Raw genomic sequence first — 22,005 nt, 5'->3', positions numbered from 1 at the left:
CAAAAAAAACATAAATGAAAACACATATAAAAATAGAGTGCATGCAAAATATGCATATAAAGGGGACCAATATATCAGAAATGTTGCTCATGACTTGAGACTGTGTTATGACAGACAGGAACAGATCTAAGCTGCCAGATCTGCTCTATTCCTCTTTGTATAATATAGAGATGGAAAGGATTTTTCCTTTTGTTACAGAGCTACAAGGGTCACTGTTTATTGCCCACCTTGGTGGATGTGGGATATTAAGATGCTCCCTCCCCCCGCCACCATATGGACTTTCCCTGTACGATTCACAGGCTGTTAAAACACACTGGTTGCTTCAAGACAAAGGAATTGTAGTTCATCTACACAATGGGAATCTTCCTGATGTTATTCTGTAGTGCCCCCCCCCCTTACTTCCCCTCACCTCTCCACGTGTTTTTATCTGTGACTGCTGAACTTTAGCAGGAATGCAGAAAACACACACACAAAAAAAAAGGATGCTGCTAGTACAATAACAGCATCACTTCACAAGCTATAATCCACTCGCTGAGAGGCTCTTGGCAGCTACAACTCTCAGCTGCAAAAGCTTGACAGCCATGCATTGTGAGTTGCGCTCATTGGCGGCGGAAATGCCATAACTAAGTTGCGGTGTGTCTGCGTACAGCAGGGAGGAAATATCTGTACCCCCTTTTTTTTTTTCCCTGCCATGCTGCTCTCTCTGCATTACTTGCTTCCCCCTGCATTGTCTAGAAGAAGTAAGTAGGCAGGAGGCTGTCTCTTTTCTCTGTGTCTGCACAGCCGGTTCATTGGTAATGTGATGATTGTCCTGGGGGACATTTGATGGATTAGAGAGCTAAACAGCTCCATTGCAAAGCACCACCTGATCTCAGGCCTGCATCCCATATAAAGACAGCGTGAGTGCTGAGCTCAGCTCTTGCTGCCAGATCTCCCCCTCCCCTCCTTCCCAGCTCCCTCAGTCTCCCTTTCTCTCACTCTCTCCTCTCTCACTCCCCGCACACTGCAGAAAGTGTGAGCTGTCCAGTGCTGAATGTGAGGCACCGTCTCTGGCTCCCTTTTTTTTTTTAGAACACAAGACTGTCAACGCACAAAGGGAGTGAGCCCCCTTGTTCCTCTGCAACATGCCCCGCTCCTTCTTAGTCAAGAAGATAAAATTAGATGACTTTTCGACGAGCGGGATTTCGGCCTCCAGTTACCACCACTTTGACGAACCCTGTGTCCTGAGCCAGTCGCTCACCAGCACCGTGGGCAGCTTGGGAGTCCCTGTTGCTGAAGATGGTAAGTGAGCACCCTTGGGTGCAAAAATGAGACCTGCTTTAGCAAATTCTTTCCTTTTTTTTACAAGTGACCTGCTTGGTATTGAAGGAGCTGTTGGACTTTTTTTTTTTAATTGAAGGTGATGAGACTGGTTTTGGAATTGATTGCTGTTGATATTTATTGCGCCGTTGACTTTTACGCAGAGACTTGCTTTACGTCTACTTAGCCGAGAGAAGAGTTAGGCATTGCTTACGTTATGCGTAGTTGGGACAGGGCTGATAAGACGACCTTTGTGTTCTGCTGACTTGTGACAGCCTCCGTTGGGTGCTTTGTGGTGGAGCCACTTGGAGCTCATCAACTGTTAAGGATCGACAAGACTCAGCATGCCTTAGGACATGCAGCTCCTTAACAGCAGGAGTGGTACAAGTTGCACACGCTAGTCCTAGATTGTGCATTTATCTCAGCTTTTCTTTGCTAATTCTTTTAGCTGAGATGTATAGGAATGAGGGGGGAGAGCCGACCACCAGACAAAATAACTGCTACGCTAGCAAAACTAAGTTAAAGTTGAAGGTTGAGCTGTCTGCATGCAGCCAGTGTCAACACAGCGCAGAAGCTTTTGGTGACTGCAGCATAATAAGACACGCAGAATCTTCCACTTGCACTGTGGCATGTTTGGCCGCTATCACCTGTAGAATAAGCCCTACGTTCACAATGGGTTTCTTGATGTTCTATAAGCTACTCTCCTGCCTTCTGAAAGAATACAGCTTTAATTCCTGTACTATCTGGCCCTTCATGCCTTTTAGAAGAGCGAATGCCAGCGGTTTACATAGGGGAGAACAGAAAGGGGTGGGGGGAGGGGAGCGAAGCCTCCTTGGGGACCTCATTGTTCACGCGGCAGGCAAAAGACTCTCTCTAAAGCCCTTTAAGAGGCACCATCCTGGGAGAAGCTCATCTATTTGATATATGAGAGGCAATGGCTAGGTGGATTTGAACCAAATGTATTTTTGATTGTGTCTTGGTTTTTTTTTTCTCTCTCTCTCTTTGCTTTTTTCTCCTATTAGCGCATTCTCAACAATGATTAGCCAATAAGGCTGACATGTGTCATTGCAGTAGGTTTCTCAGTGACAGCTACAGGCAAGGCTTGTGCTTCTGATCCAGAGATGTAACTTGCTGCTGTCCCAGAGCTGTGAATTTGCAAGCTAAGCACATCTTCCTTTAAGGCTGGAATTTAAAATACAATGCTATCTGAACTGTTGTCAGAGCGGATGTCTCCTTAGTATAGCAAGATGTACTGACAAGCGGCCAGCTCAGAGAAAGCACTGCCTGTTTATCTACCTGGTAACTCACGGACATGGGGGAAGCTCAATTTTTAGTTTGCATCAAGCATCAGTGGTCGTGTTTTTTTCTTTCTTGAGGATTAGTTGCTAATTTTCAATTGTCCTGGGACCCCCAAAACAATCACGGTCCTAATACCATGCAAAACAAGCATTGCTTCTAATTATCTTAGGATCAAATAAATGATTGTGGGCCTCCATGTGGTTGCACACAACTGTACCATGTGCTGCTTAGAACATAAACAGTTAATTAGATATAGGCATGCAAACAGCAAAAATGATGTGTATGTAGTAGTGCAGTAATACCTATATGGGAATTTGATGGGATTGTGGGAAACAGATGTATCTGGTTGTGGTGGGTAACTGCAGTCTCACTTTATAACTGCTCATAATTGTAGCACCTCTGGAGCTGCTGAAGAACTACAACTGCCAGCGTTTAACGGCAGCGTGATCCTGTATGGTCTTCACCAAACCAAAGTCCTTCTCAGGCTGGGAGTTTATCCTTAATTACCAATATAGTCTTTCAAAACCCTCTCCTCCCCCCCAGCCAAAATATAAGGTGTTCCTTACAAAAGAAACTTTCAGCGATATGCTCAATAAATGTTTCACAAATACCTCGACACATATTATAATACAAGGTGTTGACATACTGAAGGTCTACAAGGCTTCTACCCTTCTACCCTAGCCTACTGAAGGCCTAATAGGCTTCTATCCTAGCCTACTGAAGGCCTAATAGGCTTCTATCCTGCCTACTGAAGGCCTAATAGGCTTCTATCCTAGCCTACTGAAGGCCTAATAGGCTTCTATCCTAGCCTACTGAAGGCCTAATAGGCTTCTATCCTAGCCTACTGAGGGTCTACTAAGCTTCTACCCTAGCCCACTGAAGGTCTACTAGGCTTCTATCCTAGCCTACCGAACGTATACTAGGCTTCTACTCTAGCCTACTGAAGGTCTACAAGGCTTCTACCCTAGCCTACTGAAGGTCTATAAGGCTTCTACCCTAGCCTACTGAAGGTCTACTAGGCTTCTACCCTAGCCTACTGAAGGTCTACTAGGCTTATACCCTAGCCTACTGAAGGTCTACTAGGCTTGTACCCTAGCCTATTGAAGGTCTACTAGACTTCTACCCTAGCCTACTGAAGGTCTACTAGGCTTGTACCCTAGCCTACTGAAGGTCTACTAGGCTTATACCCTAGCCTACTGAAGGTCTACTAGGCTTATACCCTAGCCTACTGAAGGTCTACTAGGCTTGTACCCTAGCCTACTGAAGGTCTACTAGACTTCTACGCTAGCCTACTGAAGGCCTACTAGGCTTCTACCCTCAAACTGTAGGAAATCATAGGCATAGCATTCATTAACAGATGCAAGATCGGGAAAGTGCATGCAAGGCATAAAAACAGATAAATCTGATTGCCTTTGTATATGAAAATGTATATGGATGTATTTTAATCCTTTTATATCAAAGACTTTAATCTTATAGCTATCCTACATCCTCAACTAAACACAGCATATAAAAACACGTGGAGTGCACGTTATATTTTGGCTGGAACCTGAAAGCTACCCTTTTTTTGTTCAAGGGCTTCAAACCAGGGCTATTTAAATCTTGTTTTATATATAAAAAAAAGACATGAGCAGCAGTACAATGTGTAGTGTTCTCATCGTCGAACAGTAGTACCCTTTGCTGACACAGATGTATCATCTAATCTAACACTTGCAGTTCACGACTTGCTAAATGTGGCTTCCTATTGCTATTCCTATTAATTCATTGTTCCAATCGCTGCTAGTATGTGTTAAGGAAACTGGGAGACACAATGTACGCTCAAACAGGTGTCCCCGAGAACAGTATACTTATTTCAGAGCATTTACAGAGGACATGTAGCTGGAAGACAGGGGTAATGCCTCTCAAAGTCATGCTCTTGAAAATAACCTTGCATCGTTCTTTAGAGAGGTGTGAAATATTGCTGAGGAAAGCTTTTTGTACCTGGGGCACGTGACCGCACATACTGCAAACAAGGAGGGAGAGAGATGATTTTAACAAGCAGCAGAAATATCAGACTTCCAGATGAGGGAGGATAGACTGGAGGAGCCTCATTCTGGTTCTATGGCACACATCGATTGGTGATTCTGCCAGGCAATTTTGAAACATAGACCCCTGCAGGAGGTGAAGCGTGCAAATTGCTATCGTGAAGTTACACTGGGGAACGAGTTTTATTAATATAGTGAGGTTATGAAGTGGCATGAGGATATTGCTAGACAGCAAATGAGTGCTAATCTTACAATCTTGTACAAAGAGCAATGACTGTGTTCAAACTGCAGAAACCCATCGACCAACTATATATAGGGGAGTCCAATCAATAAAAGGTCAACTGTGAAATCAGGTTTCTATGGATTACCACATTCTGTACATTCTACTTCCCGAATGCAAAGGATGTCAGAGTAAAAAATGCTAAATACAATACATGGGCCTTGTTAATGCGTAAAATAATATATGAAACAACCAATCGGCATTGATCTCTTATAGTTCTGGCCCAGCTGTTTTGTGGTATTGCACTTTGTATATCATTATTGCACCTTAATAAATAAGCCTGAGTGAATGGATGACAACAGAGCTTAAGGTGCTTGTTACAACACACAGTTGCATGCCAGGGTGACTGCCACAGAGAGGGAGAGCCACTGCTTCAGTCACAGTCCATAAACCTTCTATAGAGCAATTTGTGTAGAAACAATGGGCCCAGCTCCATTAGGAAGACATTCTGAAATTTGCCCCTGCATGTTTTTTATCAGGCAGCAGTCTCCAACCTTCTGGCCTTCAGCTGTTTACAAACTACAAGTCCTAGCATGCTGGCACTTGTAGTTCAACAACGGATGCAGAGCTCGCTGATGCCCCACCATGAGCGCAGATCAGTACTGCTAGCTGGCTACTTTTTAGACTAATGAATAATCAACTGCTGTTGTGAAAAAGTAATTAGATGTTTATGTTGATGTTTTAACGTATTGTGTCATGCTTCAGTATGCTTATGTTTGGAGTATGTTGTTGACTTTCAGTGATTTTACATTTGGGTATTTGGTTGTGTACCAGTATTTTTTTTGTGCTTAGGTCAATTCTCACAGAAACTTGTGTCTATTTTTAAAACATTGTTGGACTGTTTTCAAAATGATGTAGGACAAGGTACATTACTGATTAAAGGAGAAGTACTGCGAGAGTAAAATGTATACTTCCCAATTCTTAGAGCCTGCAGTGTCACATGCAGGCTCTAAAGAGGGGGCAGCACAACTGGCTCTAGCTCTAGAGAGGCAGAGCCAGCTGTCAATCATGCATCCCGACCTCATAGTCAGGATATTGCCCAGCTGCAGCGCGGCTCTGTGCTGTCAGCAAGTAGCAGGCAGTAGCTGTAAGCTGACTTTGGGTCACAGGAGTACATTAACTAAAAAATAGGACTGAAGCCAAAATAAAGGTTTGTCTTTAGTTCTCTTTTAAATTAGGCTAACGTGTAGATAATTTCCAAGATTGCTACTCACCATTCACATACAGGTTTCTTATTCATAGCAAAGTGAATTGTGAAATGTGCCCCGACCTATATACCCAACCAAACGTCCCCTTTTATTGTTGTAAACCAGGGGTAGGCAACCTCAGCACTCCAGCTGTAGTGAAACTACAAATCCCAGGAGTCATTGCAAGACTCTAATAGCCATAGACATGACTCCTAGAGGCATAATAGGATTTGATTTGTACTTGTACCACAGATGGAGTGCCAGGTTGCCAACCTCTGCTCTAAAAAAAGTAATTGGCTACTCTGAATTACTGTATTTGTACACTATCTGTGTGCACTGAGCAAGCAAGTTCCACAAAGCTCTAATGAAGATATGCTATGTATTAAATGAAAATCATATAGCCAAAGTAGGATTGTTGTTCATTAATGATGCCACATACCTAGCTAAGATCACCAAGCAGTTTGCTCTAAACTCAACCCATGTTGAGTATTGCTGTGCATAAAAATACAAGGAAGACTAGGGGTCCTTCTTAGAAAAAAAAAAGACCTGTCTACTTTCTTCACAGACGTAGTACAGGCTGATATTGTATCGATGGATATTAGAGCATATCTTCAGTTATATATGCTTTATGTAATATAAAATGCCCAGCTGTGTTCAAAATATGAAAGGCACTGTACCCCAGTGAAACTCTGCTGCGGTTCTTTTCTGGGTTGAATGGCGGCCGATGTCATTCAACCCCCTTCCCATGAGCCGTGGCTGTCATTGGCACTGCCCCTGAGGGTACGTCACCACATCGGCCTGGATTTAAAGTACAATACTGCAAACAGCTGCGCTGACATAATAACGTCGACGGCGTTCACTGCAGTATTGAAGAATGCACACCTCCGCAGCAGGGAGAAGAAGACCCCAGGTAGCCATGTGATTGACCAGAGGACCCCAGGAAAAAAAAAAAAGATATGCATGAAGGGAATAAAAAAAAAAACAAACAAAACAAACAGACGCAGGATGGAGTTCTGCTTTAATTTCCTGTCGCGATCATTAACATAGCACTGGACGAAGCTAGGAGCTAGATAGCACATGCAACTAAGAATGGAAGCCAGTTGTTTAAAGCCTGTCATCTATAGAAGACAGCATTCCTTGGTTCCTTGAAAGCGCTTCCTGGATTCTTAATTGGACTAACTGGATCCAGAATTTTCATTGTGCCAGGTCTGCGTTAGCAGCATTCCATAATAGTAAGAGCACAATATGCAGTAAGTGGCAGTCGAGACTGCTTTACCGGAGAGTGGTCTAGTCATCTGCAGTCCTGATCTATTATGGCTAGAGCAGCAGATCTGAATACAGTAACATCCTGCCTTACCATCACCGCTGCAGGACAGGAAGGAGAGCTTGCCTGTCCACGTGCCCGTCTAGTGTCACCTTGACAGCAAGAATTCAGCATCATCTGCTGACTACACAGCCACATGCAGTAAAACTGCAGAGGAAGGCTGGGAACGGGGCCAATGACACATATACACACGCTGTACGTCACAGAGCATCAACATGTGGTGTTCAGAAGGGTACAGGCTGATGTGTGCATGCTGAAAGGGAAGTGCTGAGTCTGTCCATCAAGGAGAAGGCTTTTTCATTTGCGTTTTCAAATGAAGAGACGAGGTTCACCAAGCTATGTTTTTTATCCGCTCATCCGTGAATCACAGAAACATGCTCCGTGTCCACATAACAGAGACGCTGCAGCCAGAAAGGGAAAACCGAGTGGACAGCACATTTAAATTGCCTGACCCCAGCTAATGCTTGCATTAAATGGAGTATTGATTACACGCTAATGGTTTAAGAGATGCAAGGAGCTGTGGGGTCACATTGGCTGTTGCTGAAATGATCCACTGCAGAGGGGAGTAAACTGCATTGCTCCATGAACACGAAGTAGACAGAGGCAGACCTTGTTGGCTCTAGAAAGGTATTAGGCATTCAACTTCCCTGGTATTGGAATTATGATATCCCAGTACGACTTGACATTCTAGGCCTAATGGATGCAGGTTGTATGATGGCCAACTCGACTTTCAACAAGTACTTTGATTTTGGGTGGATCTCAATGACCAGAGATTTCTCCACACTAATTTATGTTTTTGCCACGAAACTGAAGATGGTGTCACTCTCCTGTAGCTGGGCGGGGTGGCGGAAAGTCCCCGAGTTACAGACATCCGACTTACATCCGACCCCTACTTACAAACGGAGGCCATTACTGTACAGCAGGGGGTCCCAGGCTGCAGCCAAAGTGTACTGCGCAGCATTTCAGTCGTTGTAATACTACCGCGCTCGTGCTGAACAGGAGTACCCGCCTTTTTGGGTCTGGTTCGTTGGCTCTTGTTAGACGTGCTGACCAGGGGTGCCCACCTCTTCTTCCGGGTCACTGTGAGGTTTTTACTGCTGTCTGTATCCTCATTAGAAATATTTTAATCTCACTTTCTGTTCTTAAGGCAACAGGAAGTGAGAGGAAATCTACCCTTAGGAAGGGGAATTCACACCTGTAAGAGTGATCATGGGAAAAAGGTGTCTTCACTGAAGCTTTATCACCAATCCTTGTTTCCAATTTTCAAAATCCAATTGTCACAGGGACAGAAAGTGAGGTGAAATCTTCTGAACAGGGGCACACATAGAAAAACAAACTATAAAGGGGGTAAATCCTTCCCTATGCTATCCAAAACTAAAAAAAAATGTTTTGGGCTGGAGTTACACTTAAGAAATGTACCTGTTCCAACTTACATACAAATTCAACTTAAGAACAAACCTACAGTCCCTATCTTGTTCTTACCCCGGGGACTGCCTGTATTTGTTTATTCTACATTAAACTCTTTGAAGGATTGTGACACCATCACCTTGTCTTGTAGTAACGCTTTGGTAGTTGGGTGAAACAGTAACATTTGGCAGGGAAATCTCAGCAATGGAATTCCATGGAGATATAAGAAGCCAACATAGGAATCAAAGTGTTGCCATCCATACAAAGCTAATTTATAAGTTACATAGTGAGGGGGGAGACATCAGCCTGCTGCAACTGATCCTATTTTGGGTCACTGTTGAGGGGCTGGAGGTTTATTCACATCAGCTGGAAGAAATAAAAAGTGGCTGACTGGTTGGTTGCTATAGGCAACACAACCTAAAAACCACACACACAACATCCTACTGTGAATTCTAAAAGCTGAAGTTTCACTATTCATTGCATACCTTGTATTAAACCTAGTGATGTCATCACCGGGTCTCTGGGCTTCTCTGTGCAGTGCAGGCAGATCCAGGCTAGAAGGAGGGGCTGGCAGGGTGCTGTACATAGCTCCTTGAAAACTTTACGTCACTCTGCCTCAATACTCCTCTCAAGAGCCCTCAGTCCTGATGCAAGCAGTGTGCTGGAACTTGGGTGGAGTTATGCAAATATAAAAACACCTTGATGGGTTAATGTTAGTCTGAAGGATTGGGCAGTCCTAGGCAGGTTGTATTTGCATGCAGACCTCCCTAGGTAACACCCACATGTAATGCTGAGCCTCCATGATTGAAGGAACTAGAATCCAGTGAATGAAAGGGGTGGGAAGGGGACAGTCAGACTGGGGAGGAAAATGCTAAATGATGCTGGATGTCCTCCAGCCAGGAAATGAGGCGGGCTCACTCTGAGCTGCTGCAGTTTCTGATGCACATTGTGAAAAGCTCACAGTGTGCAGTGAAATCTGAGGAAGCAATTTCAGCCCAGGAGAGGAGCCGGTACAACTGAAGGAAGGAAAGACTGGACTTCAGATTTAACAGACCCCTTTTATCTGATACAAAAGCCACTTTTTATATCATTTCACTCAGCCTTCAGGATACTAGGGTTGAGCAAAATAGCAACAATGTGCCTGTTTGTTGAATAATCTGAAATTCCGTATTCCTTGAAAAGTTCCTAGAGGTATGAGGTTCCTAGTGGAGCTCAGCGATCTGGAGAATGTGACGTACAGCACAGTGTAGGTATAACAGCGGTCCGGGGTATGTAGTGTATAGCACAGTGCACAGATACCTGTGATCCACAGTGTCACATCCAACAGTTCTATCAAAACAGAGATGTGAAGCAAAGGGAAATGCAGCTTGAGCACACAGCATAGGAATATAACGGAGCAACTATACATCAGCACCATGTCATCATTCAGAGCCGTGCTCTCTCAACAGCCCAAAGAGATGCTCCAGCACTTTGTAAAAACAAAGCCCCATTGATCTAGAAGATGAACAAATACAATGTAAGGAAGGAAAGAGCTATGTCCACACACATACACACACATCATCATTTTTCAGCTAGTCTTAAGAGGGTCTCATCTTGCCAATCAATAGGTCACTGCTATCGACAGAGCAGTCCAGTAAATGCTGTCACAGTTGGGTCATCAAAGGAGACGGTGCCATAAAATGTTCCAGGCAAGGCCTGCTCCTTTACCAGACGTTAATGAGGAAAGGAAAACTTGCCATGGCTCAATAGTACGGCTTTGTTGTGTTCCCTTAAATGCCATGTCTCTTTATATACACCATCCTAGCCCCGGGGTCAAAAGGACCTAAAGTATATAAATTACTGCGTTCAAGATAAAAAGACAGTACAGCGCTGAACACAGCAACACGTATAACACTAGAAAGGATGTGTGCTGTTGAATATTGCTGGCTTTTAGTTCACTATTTTTTATAAAAACACCAGGATTGTTAAATAATTACAGACTGATTATATGCTACATGGCACTTGAAGCATAACTCCATCAATTACTGTCCGTCTTTGTACTGGGGAGATTTCAAGATACTTCCTGTCCAGGTGACGGATTTAAGACAAAACAGGAAACTAGGGGAATTCTTATTCAAAGGAACATGGGCAATAATAAACACCAACCAGGGATTCAACCCCTTTTATTCAACTTTAGCACTCAAAAAATGGGTTTGGTTGGAGCTGGACTTTAAAATGATTATTAAAGCTTTAGTTTTTTTTTAATGTTTATCACTGGGAGGCCGTCTTTATTGCAGATCTTTGTTTTGTTTAATTTCTCAATTCCTTGTTTTATAGTGGGTCCCCGCATCCTCCCGCCGCCTGCATGGGTACCACCAGAAGCTAAGCGGCTGCTGTGGAGGTACCTGTGCGTGCGCGTTCCCAGCTGTGCCAGCAGTAGCAGTGTGCGTGCATAGACACACACAGCCCACGCCCCTCCGCCCCAACACTTTGACTGACGGCAGAAGGAGCCTATGGCTCCTCTGCCCTCAGTATCCTTCCCCGCAACAAGTAAGTTCAGGCCAGAGGATTGCTTCGGGGCGGTGATGGTGCCAAACGGTGTTGACAGGTAAGTGGGGGGTGGGGGAGTCAAAAAGGTACTGGCCGTTTTTTATCTTAATGCAGAGAATGCATTAAGGTAAAAAATGCCCCCAGCCTTTAATACTACTTTAAGTATATGTAAACCCAAAAACCAAAAAAGTAATATACATCAGCTTACCAGTCTTTAGATTAGTTTTCTTTTTGCAATAGTTTCCCTTTAATTTTGACCTGCTGATCCTTCAAGTAACGTATGTCCTGTCCTTGGATGGCAACACTTACTTGCAATACTGTATCTATGGAAGAGCAACATTGTCACCCTAGGCTGCTCTCCCTTTGAAATACAAACACCCCCGCTCTCTTTATTATATGGGTGAAGGTGTTATGTAGTTTAAAGAAGATGGCTTGGAAGGCTGATAACATTGTTTGCAAACTTAGGAGGCTAAAGGATACAGGATTTCTATCAGAATACAGTATTTAGCAAATGCTGACATTTGTAACAATGTAAAAAAATAAAATATCTTTTTTCTCTTAGTCCCTGTTGTATGGTGATCCCAGTGGCCATCATGTCACAGTTTTGAACAGGGGGGATAAACATGTTATTGTACTAATTGTTTGGGGGGTTCCAATGTGTTATTGTACTATGATTCAAAGTGTCAATGGGCCATTGTTCTCAAATACCAAATGACAGTGCTTTTTTTTGGAGGTACAAGAGTCAGCATGATAATCTTTTTGGCCTGTCTGCTGTCAGTGTGTCATTTTTTTGGGATCCCAACTGTTAGTTTGTAATAATTCTAGTATTCCAAATATTAGTGTGTAAGTATCTAAGGCTCCAAAGTATCAGTGTGCAAGTGTCCTGGGATCAAAAGTGTCAGTGTGGCTTTGCTGTGGCACGAAAAGTGTCAGTATGTCATTGTTCTGGTGGCCCAAGTGTCAGCATGTCATTGTTCTGGTGTCCCGAGTGTCAGTGTATCATTCTTCTGGTGTCCCAAGTGTCAGTGTGCCATTGTTCTGGTGTCCCAAGTCTTAGTGTGTCAGTATGTCATTGTTCTGGTGTCCCGAGTGTCAGTGTATCATTCTTCTGGTGTCCCAAGTGTCAGTATGTCATTGTTCTGGTGCCCCAAGTGTCAGTGTATCATTCTTCTGGTTTTCCAAGTGTCAGTGTGTCATTGTTCTGGTGCCCCAAGTGTCAGTGTGTCATTCTTCTGGTGTCCCAAGTGCCAGTGTGCCATTGTTCTGGTGTCCCAAGTGTTAGTGTGTCAGTTTGTCATTGTTCTGGTGTCCCAAGTGTCAATGTATCATTGTTCTGGTGTCTTTAGTGTCATTGTTCCAGGATCCAAGTGTCAGGGTATCACTGTTCTAAGATCCAAGTGTCAGTGTGTCATTGTTCTAAGATTCACGTGTCAGTGCATCATTATTCTAAGATCCAAGAGTCAGTGTGTCATTATTCTAAGATCCAAGTGTCAGTGTGTCATTATTCTAAGATCCAAGTGTCAGTGTGTAATTGTTCTAAGATCCCAGTGTCAGTGCGTCATTGTTCTAAGATCAAAGTGTCACTGTAGTATTGTTATGGTGTTCCTAGTGTCAGTATGTCACGTTTCTGGAACCCCAAATGTCAGCACATCATTGTTCAGCCACTCCCATGTGGTAATGTGTGCTTTTTGTTAAAACCAAAGTGTCAGTGTGTGATTGTTTGGAAAATTCAAGTGTCATCGCTCTAGAATCTCATGAATAAGTGTGACATTTCTGGTGTGCGTCATTGTTTTGGGACTCCCAAGTGAATACTCCAAATTTTCATTGTGAGATTGTTTAGGAATCTCAAGCATCAGTGTGCCATTGTTGTGGCATCCAAAATGTCAGTGTGCCATTGTTGTGATCCTAAGTGTTAGCTGGTCATTGTTCTGGGATCTACTGTTGATAAACCATTGTTCTTGGATCTAAAAGAATTAGGGGATTTAAAAAACAAGTAATGGAAGAGATCATAACCCATAGGTTGTGTATCTCAGTCCCCTGCAGCAGAGCAGTTTTACTATAAATCCTTAATTTAAATTAAAAAAAATATATATATTTTGTTTGTAAAACTCGATAACCTTTTTTTCTCTGATTCATGCCACAGGCTTTGTACCGCACTGCATTTCATCACCTGACGACTACCAAGATGAGAAAAAGAGCGGGGACAAGTTCTCATCCTCCGAGGCTGAATATACACCGAACCACGACGACTACAGCGAGCCCGACAGCCCCCAGTCCAGTCTGTCCGCAGGTTATTTCAGCGGCGAAGCGGCCGTCACGGACAGCTACTCAATAGACGCTTTCTTCATCACAGACGGACGCTCAAGAAGAGGCGTTGAAACCAGCCGTGGAAACCAGCGTCACACGTGCAGCGAATGTGGTAAAACCTACGCCACCTCTTCCAACCTCAGCCGGCACAAGCAAACCCACCGGAGCCTGGACAGTAAGATGGCAAGGAAATGCCCTACGTGTGGAAAAACCTATGTTTCTATGCCAGCCCTGGCCATGCATCTTCTCACACACAATCTGAAACACAAGTGTGACGTGTGTGGCAAGGCCTTCAGCCGCCCGTGGCTCCTACAAGGCCACATGCGATCTCACACGGGCGAAAAACCCTTTGGCTGTGCCCACTGTGGGAAAGCCTTTGCCGACCGATCCAACCTTCGCGCGCACATGCAGACGCACTCGGCTTTTAAACATTACAAGTGCAAACGATGCGAGAAGACCTTCGCTCTCAAGTCATATCTTAACAAACATTATGAGTCAGCTTGTTTCAAGGGCTCCGATCATGAGTGTGATCTACAGAGTTAAACTCCACGCTCGAGGAGAAGGACGGTACACAAAGAAACGAGGCACACGAAATTGTGCCAACCCACTCTTATTAATGGCACAACACACCAGAAACTCAAAAATCAGGGTACTTGGCATCAAACAGTATTATCTTTGGTTGCACTTCACCATAGACTGTGCAAATACAATTTTTTTTAATAAACCTACTGCTTTTTTTTTTTGCTTTTTTTAATTCAATGCTTGACAACTTTATTTTAACCTGTGCAATATACTTTTTCAATAGATCACAGATAGTTGTGACCTATCTCTTCTTTAAACACACATACACGCAAAGAAAAGAAACTTGTAGCCTCCCTACTGAAGCTCTTAACGAACCCTTCCAGGCAAAGCCAAGCTTTTTTCTGTGGTGAAACACATGAAATGTGAAAGTCTCACATTAATACGAGAGACACAGTAGGAGACAAAAATGAATGGAGGGGGCTCTGTAACACAGACTCAGGTGCCATTTTTCTATCCTATGTTATTTATTTTTTAAACTGTTGCTATATGACTCTGTTGCTGAAGAAGCATTTCATTGTGTTATTTATTTCGAATCTTTATTATTTGTGCCATGTGGTTATCAAGGCTTAGTGCAAAGCGGACAAAGGAGAAAAGAATGATTTTGGGGTTTTTTTTTGCAGCACAATAAATTTCATGCGGGCCAGGAACAAAAAAACACACGAATGTCGAGATCTGCAAGTGGCATCGTGCCAACTCAGCTGTACTGAATGCAGATAAGTTTGCCCTGCCCTGTTTGGAAGCACATATGTACACTATAAACAGGGCAAAAAATAAAAGTTGTGGCAACATTTATTTTAAACCGGAAGAAGACCTTGTGGCACCCCACTGGAATTAAGTTGTTGCATTTTTGTTCTAAAACAGTGTTACCTCTAAAATTTTCAAAGGCAATGAGAATATGCACTATACTTCCAGTATTTATTATGTATTCTGTCAGAGGTTTGTTCACAAAGCAATCTGACTTGCGTTATGTGCTAAGAAGACAATTTGATTCAAATGTGACCCTCGCCTTTATGGAGTCAAGCCATTTGGCTCCTGTTTTCTTTTAATATATATAACCTGCTTATTTAATATTACTTCATGTAATTTATATGATTTATTTATTATATTTATTCCACTTTTTATTGTGCATTTTACTTTTTTTGAGGATGGGAAAGAACGTAGAGATTGCGGTTAATTGTACGGCATTCATACGTTGCAGCAGATGCCAGGATTGAGCCTTGTCTGTTGTGTTAAATTGTCTTCCTCTTGACTGCAACAGACTTTAAAAAGCAAAAAGTAACTTTTTTTTCAGGCCTACGTTTCCGATCGCGATTGAAGAATAAATCGGAAAAGCCTATGCAATTTCTCGAAGAGTTCTTACCTCATGGCAAAACAGAGGAAACGCTATAGCCCGCCAACGGCCTCCAAGTGAGGAACAGCTATCAGTTTGTGAGCAACAGTCACTCGCAAACCATGCACACTAAGCGTTTGAGTCTCTGCACATGCCAAGGATCTAGACTTGCAGGCAAGAACAAATTCAGGACCTCACATGATGATCTAACAACAGTTACTCAATGATCACGTGAATGACGGCACTGAGGTTCTCATTGCAAGATCTTTTTTTTTTTCTTGCAACTTCTTTGAATACTGACAGCACTTGGCAGCAGTGTTTTTTTGGGTAATCCCAATGTTATTTACATTGCATTATGATTATTACATGCTATAAGTCTCGCCATGCTTTTTTTTAGGTGACTGATAAAGTCACACCGATCTTTAAGGTGCAAGGACTGCTTTAATGCAATTATTACCTAGTATATTTGGAAAATGCTCAGTATTACTGCATGCCTGAATGAAGCAAGCCTTGCGTTTATAGATCGTAGGATCCTTCTTTGCATCGGTGTTAGAAAACTGCAAAAGAGAATGTATTAGTTTAACTAGTAAAATTCCCAAAATGGTGACATTAGAAGTGGAATGAAGACAAGCCGTGATAGTGTTAACAAAGAAACAATGTCTAATGCAACAATTATTGACAGTCTATAAGTGACAAAACACCTAGAGGAGAGGAAGGACCATGTACGTTGGGGCCTGAATGCATAATCATTGTAGTGCCTCTTTAATCTCTGAACTCTAACTTAAAAGCCATGCTACTACTAAGGGCTGTGCCATTCCAAAGCAAAGAGCAGAGTTCTCACTAGGTTATATACCCGTCTGACAGAGGTTCTCGGTATGCACATTCATGTTTTCTTAAATTATTTTCCAGATGCTGCCTAGGTAACCTACTATAAATATCAATTACTCTGCATCCAGGCAGCAACTGGCCCTCTGTTCCTGACTATCTGGCAATACAATCTAAGTAATACTGGCACTTACGTAACCTTCAAGTTCTATATACAGGATTACAAACTAGGTCTGTACTACCTACAGGTGGGGAGTGTAGCAATACTTTATGCAAGTTATCAATTCACTAAGAGCTTTCTCACTGAGGTAGGCAGCACCGACAGTTGTGTGCTTTGGTCTAGAGTTGTTCAGCAACTGATATACTAGAGATACACTGAGTGGCCAGATTATTATGACCACCCCATCAGTACTTCGTTGGGCCGCCTCGTGACTCCACGAGATGATGAAAGGTGATGCGAGGAATCTGACACGGCACTGTTGCCCTTCTGTTGTCTTGTACCGGTCTTGCCACTCTCCGTTCTGCCCTAACATTGACTAGTCGCTGACGGCCACTTCAGAAACAAATCACTTCTACTGTCGTGGTAAACAACCTGCTTCCCTATTTATAATGGTCTGGCCCTCTAGCAACTTCAGCGCCAAATTATAGCTAATTTGCCTACAAACGTCAGGTGATCATAATAATCTGGCCACTCAGTGTATAAGGAAAGCAAAACAAAATAATGCAGAATTAAGGAGCCAGTCAGTCTGTAGCAGCAGAGAAATGTAATATTCTGGTTGGGAGGCACTGGTAGGCTGCATCATCCATTGGTTTATAATTCTCCAAGAATGACGTCCCTTGTGTCATAATGCCCAATGATGATGAACTAATAAGCAAAATCTATGTTTTGAGGCTACTATGCCATGGTAAAAATACCAATATCGAGTTTGGCTGCATCTCTAGCTCACTATTTCTTATAAACGACAAGCACATTTTTGTGGATCTGAGAAATCAAGACACGATCATATATCCTACACCATTTTACAGAGTCAGTCAATCCGTAACCAATACATCAGTTTTGGCTAGATGCTTCAGGGGCTGGACTTTTAAATCCCTCAGAGACTCAATATCTATGCATGTGGGGTCCCATCTCTCCATCCAGTTGGCCAGAAACGTCTGCTTATAAGATCGTGGTTTGCTCTAGCCGAAATTGGCTGGAGTGGGTAATGGTTATTTCACACCTTTGGATTGCTTTATTCCTGCAGAAAATCCTCACACCGGAGGACTTCCCAAAAAGGTAGGAAATTCAACCAACCAGAATCTCTCTCTGTTACCCAAATATCAACTTTCACAAGGCTTTCTTTTGGACTAAGCCATCAACTCAAACAAAAAACGAACAGCAGTATACATTCCCTTTAAAGCAAATATTGCTTTAAGAATCCTGTAAGGAGAGAAATATGGTGCCTGGCAATGCTGACCTCCATCTGAAAATGCTAGTTGCCCGGCCAACTTTTTTTAATAACCAGGCAGATCAGACAACTGAAAAATATTCTGGATCAGTGACTCCGAAAGTACTAAAGCTACTTTTTTTCCCCTTTCTCTTGTATATGTTGTTTGTTTTCTATGCATTGATTAGCAAGAAATAAATTGGATGGCCAGTATTTTTTCTACTTAAAGTATACCTGTTATGAGAGACAAATATAGGCTGTAATTACAGTACTGCTGGTTTCCTCACTATGACTGAACTGGAGCAGAGTTAAAGAATCTTACTTTTCTCTGACTTTGATTTGCAGCATGCTTATTCTGGGTCAGTGACACAGCCAGGCAACTACATTTTTAATAGGAAGGCAAGCAATTGCAGCTCTGTATTTGTTTCAGGGCAGGTGTACCTTAGCTTCTTTCTGAGGATTGCAACCAAAGCTTGCATGGCATGTACTAAAATGGAAGTGCATGCTGGGAAAATAATTTGTATGTCAAGCTTTAAAGTAAATCTCACATGATGTAAAAGCCCTCCCCAGCAGAGAGCTCCAGCCCTAGATAATATGAGTTTTTTTTAAAAGGTGTTTGTTGTGCCTCAAATTCTCCCGTCAGCGATGCATTTGGCTCTACTGGAAATCAAATGTCACTGGGCGAAAGGAAAGTTTACAGTGGTCAATGTCACTAGTGTGTTATGTGGAGGTTGCAGCAGGACACAGACGTAAGGTGGCCATACACTCTGCGAGTATCGTTAGATTTTTTTCTGTGCCGTCATCGAACCCTCGTTTGATTTCCACTCGAATACCCCCTCATGCACTGTTGATTTTGATAATCGTTCGTTAGCAATACTAACTCACCAAATTTCACCAATCCATCTATTTTCTTACGATTCTAAAAAAGTTTTCCCGCCTGACCGATCGGGGAAATTCGGCCAGAAGTACAGTTAAAAAATTGTTGGGTTCCCATCAACTGATCGATTATCGTTCGAAAGTCCTTTTCTTTTATGGACGATTTCCGAACGATAATCGATAGTTGTATGGGTACCTTAAGTGGCTAATACTGCTCGGTTACCAGAAGACAAGAGTCCGACAATGACAGTCACTGCAGGATTCTGCATAAGGTCTGTGTCGGGACACATTCCTTGTGGTTCAAAGGGGCAACAGCAGGTGTGGCAGCCAGAATATGGCGCCCACTTCTTTATGTCACCTGGCTGCCTTTTACAAACCATTAGCACATTTTGATGGGAGGAAACAAATAAATGAGTGCAGGTGGGCACAGAAATAAGAAAAATAATAGGGTTGGACAAATACCTAGGGTACCCCGTAACGTAACCCTACTGTACCTAAGGTACCTCATGTTGATATATGATTGTTTTTGCATGTCACACATTGCATACTGTACATACCTATTGGAAAAGTGCTTCTCTAGCTTCTGAACACAATTTTAATATGCAGCAATAATAGAAAAGTTGTGAAAAGGACACAGTTCACATTTGTATGCCCAAACTCATCGGTCCCATCCAAAAAGCCGGGTGCTGTCCAACAGAGGAACGCCACGGCTGTCACCAGTCATCGAATGTATGTAACACCGCACTCAACAACCAGGAGCTCGATGGTCGGGGACCTTCTCTATTATTAAGGCTTTTTGGTAAAACATGTCAGAGCCTGTGGATCTTGTCATGCTTGTAACAGTGTAGATTCCTGGGAATAGGCTTTTTTTTACATGGAGGTCCTGGCTGTTGAGTGCAGCTTTACATACATTGGATGCAGCAATAATGGTCGCAAACATAAGCAAAATATTATTTTTCTTTAATCTCCCTGTGTGCACTACAGCAAGCAGTCCAGTGTGGTTGACAAGACATCTGTGTACACCCAGGATGCCAAAAAACCTAACTAACCTCTCATTAAGTTATAATGCTTTGATCTGATCTCTACATATGCAATCCAACGGCCAGAAATAGAAGGCCCGAAATCACAGATACTGAACGACTATTAGGCTTTAAGAAAGTATTTCCTACCCGACTAACGCGAGTTAGTTCCACAGCAGCGACTTTCTATGGAGTTCGATTTGTAGCATCTTTTTCCTGTTAGCACAAACATAGAGTTTCAGCATTAAGCGGCAAATCACCAGACCCTGAGTGCTGGCACGTGAACGGGTTAACTCCTTACATGACAACATAAGATAATACATGAAAAAACAAAGAAAGACGATGAATAACTTTTGCTCGCATAATTCCGTTTTATGCTTTTGCAAACTGACAGAGGTGGCCAGTGAGTGGCCCTTTTGACTGCCTTGTTATCTCCATACAATCCTGTATGCGGCTTTTTTAATATATATATATATATAGCAGTAGTAGTTTTTCTCCTGTTTGATATTTATAATGTAAATAGAAAGGAGCAGCAATAATTTGAAGTGCATGTCGGGTGTTTCTTTACTCTGAAGGTTTTGTAACTGAAGCTGAATAAGCCAGTTTTACAGGCCACCGTTACTGTATGAATCCTCATGCAATTCAGGGAAATAAAGAGTTTATTATTCAATAGAACTGTGTTGCGGTGATGTCTTAATCCTTTTAAATCCTTCTTGGACCATTTTGAATTTTGCATTATGTCGAGCAAGGTCAGACTAAAGGTAGCCAGGAACAGATAATGCATGATGCGGTCAATCATCTGGCAGTCACTCTGCAACCCATAGGGATCAGGATGGCAGCTCAGAAGCCTCCACCTTTTAAAGCGGACCAAGACTACGGCATCCTTATCCTTCAGACAGCACGGGACAAGTCAGATGTGAGTGATTACAGGCATTGAGTAAGTCTAGACCCACTTTATGGGATCCCTACGCACTGTCACACATATGAAAGTGCTATGCTACTTTTAATCATGAAATATTTGCTAAAGGTAGATCTACTTTACTGGATTTCTATTTACACACACTTGCTATATAGATACTTTTTACTGATTGATTTGTCACATTAAATTGTTTCAATAAGACCCCATTAGATTCCCACAGCCCTGCATTATATGCAAGAACGACAAGGGACAGTCCACAAGACGGAGCAAAGGGGACATAAGGATATTGTTGGCTGCAGGGAGCGTGGCAGGGCTGTCCCTAAGGTATTTGCCACCTCACGCAATTCTGGGTGGTCGTTCTGGGTGGTGGTGGTAGGGGGGTTTAGTTGTGCTGGCAGATAATGGTCACTGGGGGTAACTCACTGATTTGGGGTGGGGGGCAAGGCAGATGCCTGGCCGCACTCACTGACATCACTGGTTGCCAGCAGCTTAGCGGGACACCAGCCAGAGCATTACGCTCAGCTCCTGCCAACCGATGACGTCAGTCAGTGAGCAAGGTGGGAAGCCGCACACAGCATCACAGATTTCTAAGAGCATATAGCAGCCTGGGAAGCTGTAGCCAAAGGCAGCCAACCCACCCACCCGGCAGCCAACACCCCACCCGGCAGCCACCCCAATGAGATGCCGCCTGAGGCAACTGCCTCTTTTTTATTATTACACAGGATTTATATAGCGCCAACAGTTTGCGCAGCGCTTTACATTATAAGGAAGACAAGAGGGTAAGGAGGGCCCTGCCTGTGAGGGCTTACAATCTATAGGGATGACCTTGGGATCAGGTAAGTAAAACTCCTTCCCAATTAACCTAGGCCTAAATGAGCATTTAACCTTTGCAGTGTGGAGGCAGCCCCAGTGCAAGGGGAGTTTTATGGTTTCTCCAGAGGTGGCCAATAAACCTTTTGAGGCTCCTGTGGCAAAATTACCCAACAAAATTCTTAGTCCTGTTGCAGTTGTAAATGAGTCATGACATCTTCTGCTGCGATAAACATGGTGTTAATCTCCCCACAATATAAAATTCAAGTATAAAACTTTCAGGCATATCAAGAAGGTAAACCTGCATATTTGGAGGTAGGTACCTTGTCTACGCTATCCTAATGGAACATAGGAAGATGGTGGGGGACTTATTAGCTCCATTTGGGTCTGTTAAATATACAATTGAAAACATTTTGTTATATCTGTTCAGTAAGTGTCACAAAGAGGTGTCATAAAAATCACCTGTTGATCCTGGCAGAAATCTTGTAAGCTGATAACTTCCTGTGCTCTCTGTGGACTACAGATCCCCCCCCCCCCATCCCAAATTTAAGGGAAAAAGAAAGG

The 22,005-nt window shown here is 43.0% G+C and overlaps 1 protein-coding gene across 1 annotated transcript; it reads left to right on the top strand.

Moving 5' to 3' along the window:
• Window positions 1–1,013: 1,013 nt before the first annotated feature.
• Window positions 1,014–14,297, top strand: SCRT2 (scratch family transcriptional repressor 2). The gene is made up of 2 exons (XM_018556419.1): window positions 1,014–1,281; window positions 13,490–14,297. Exons 1-2 carry the CDS (start codon window positions 1,125–1,127, stop codon window positions 14,194–14,196), a joined length of 864 nt encoding a protein of 287 aa, XP_018411921.1. The 5' UTR covers window positions 1,014–1,124; the 3' UTR covers window positions 14,197–14,297.
• Window positions 14,298–22,005: the final 7,708 nt, after the last annotated feature.

Source organism: Nanorana parkeri, unplaced genomic scaffold (assembly GCF_000935625.1).
Source record: "Nanorana parkeri isolate BGI_ZX_2015 unplaced genomic scaffold, ASM93562v1 scaffold237, whole genome shotgun sequence".
Taxonomy (NCBI): domain Eukaryota; kingdom Metazoa; phylum Chordata; class Amphibia; order Anura; family Dicroglossidae; genus Nanorana; species Nanorana parkeri.
Note: the sequence above shows the minus strand (reverse complement) of the source record. Positions and strands in the feature narration are given on the sequence as shown.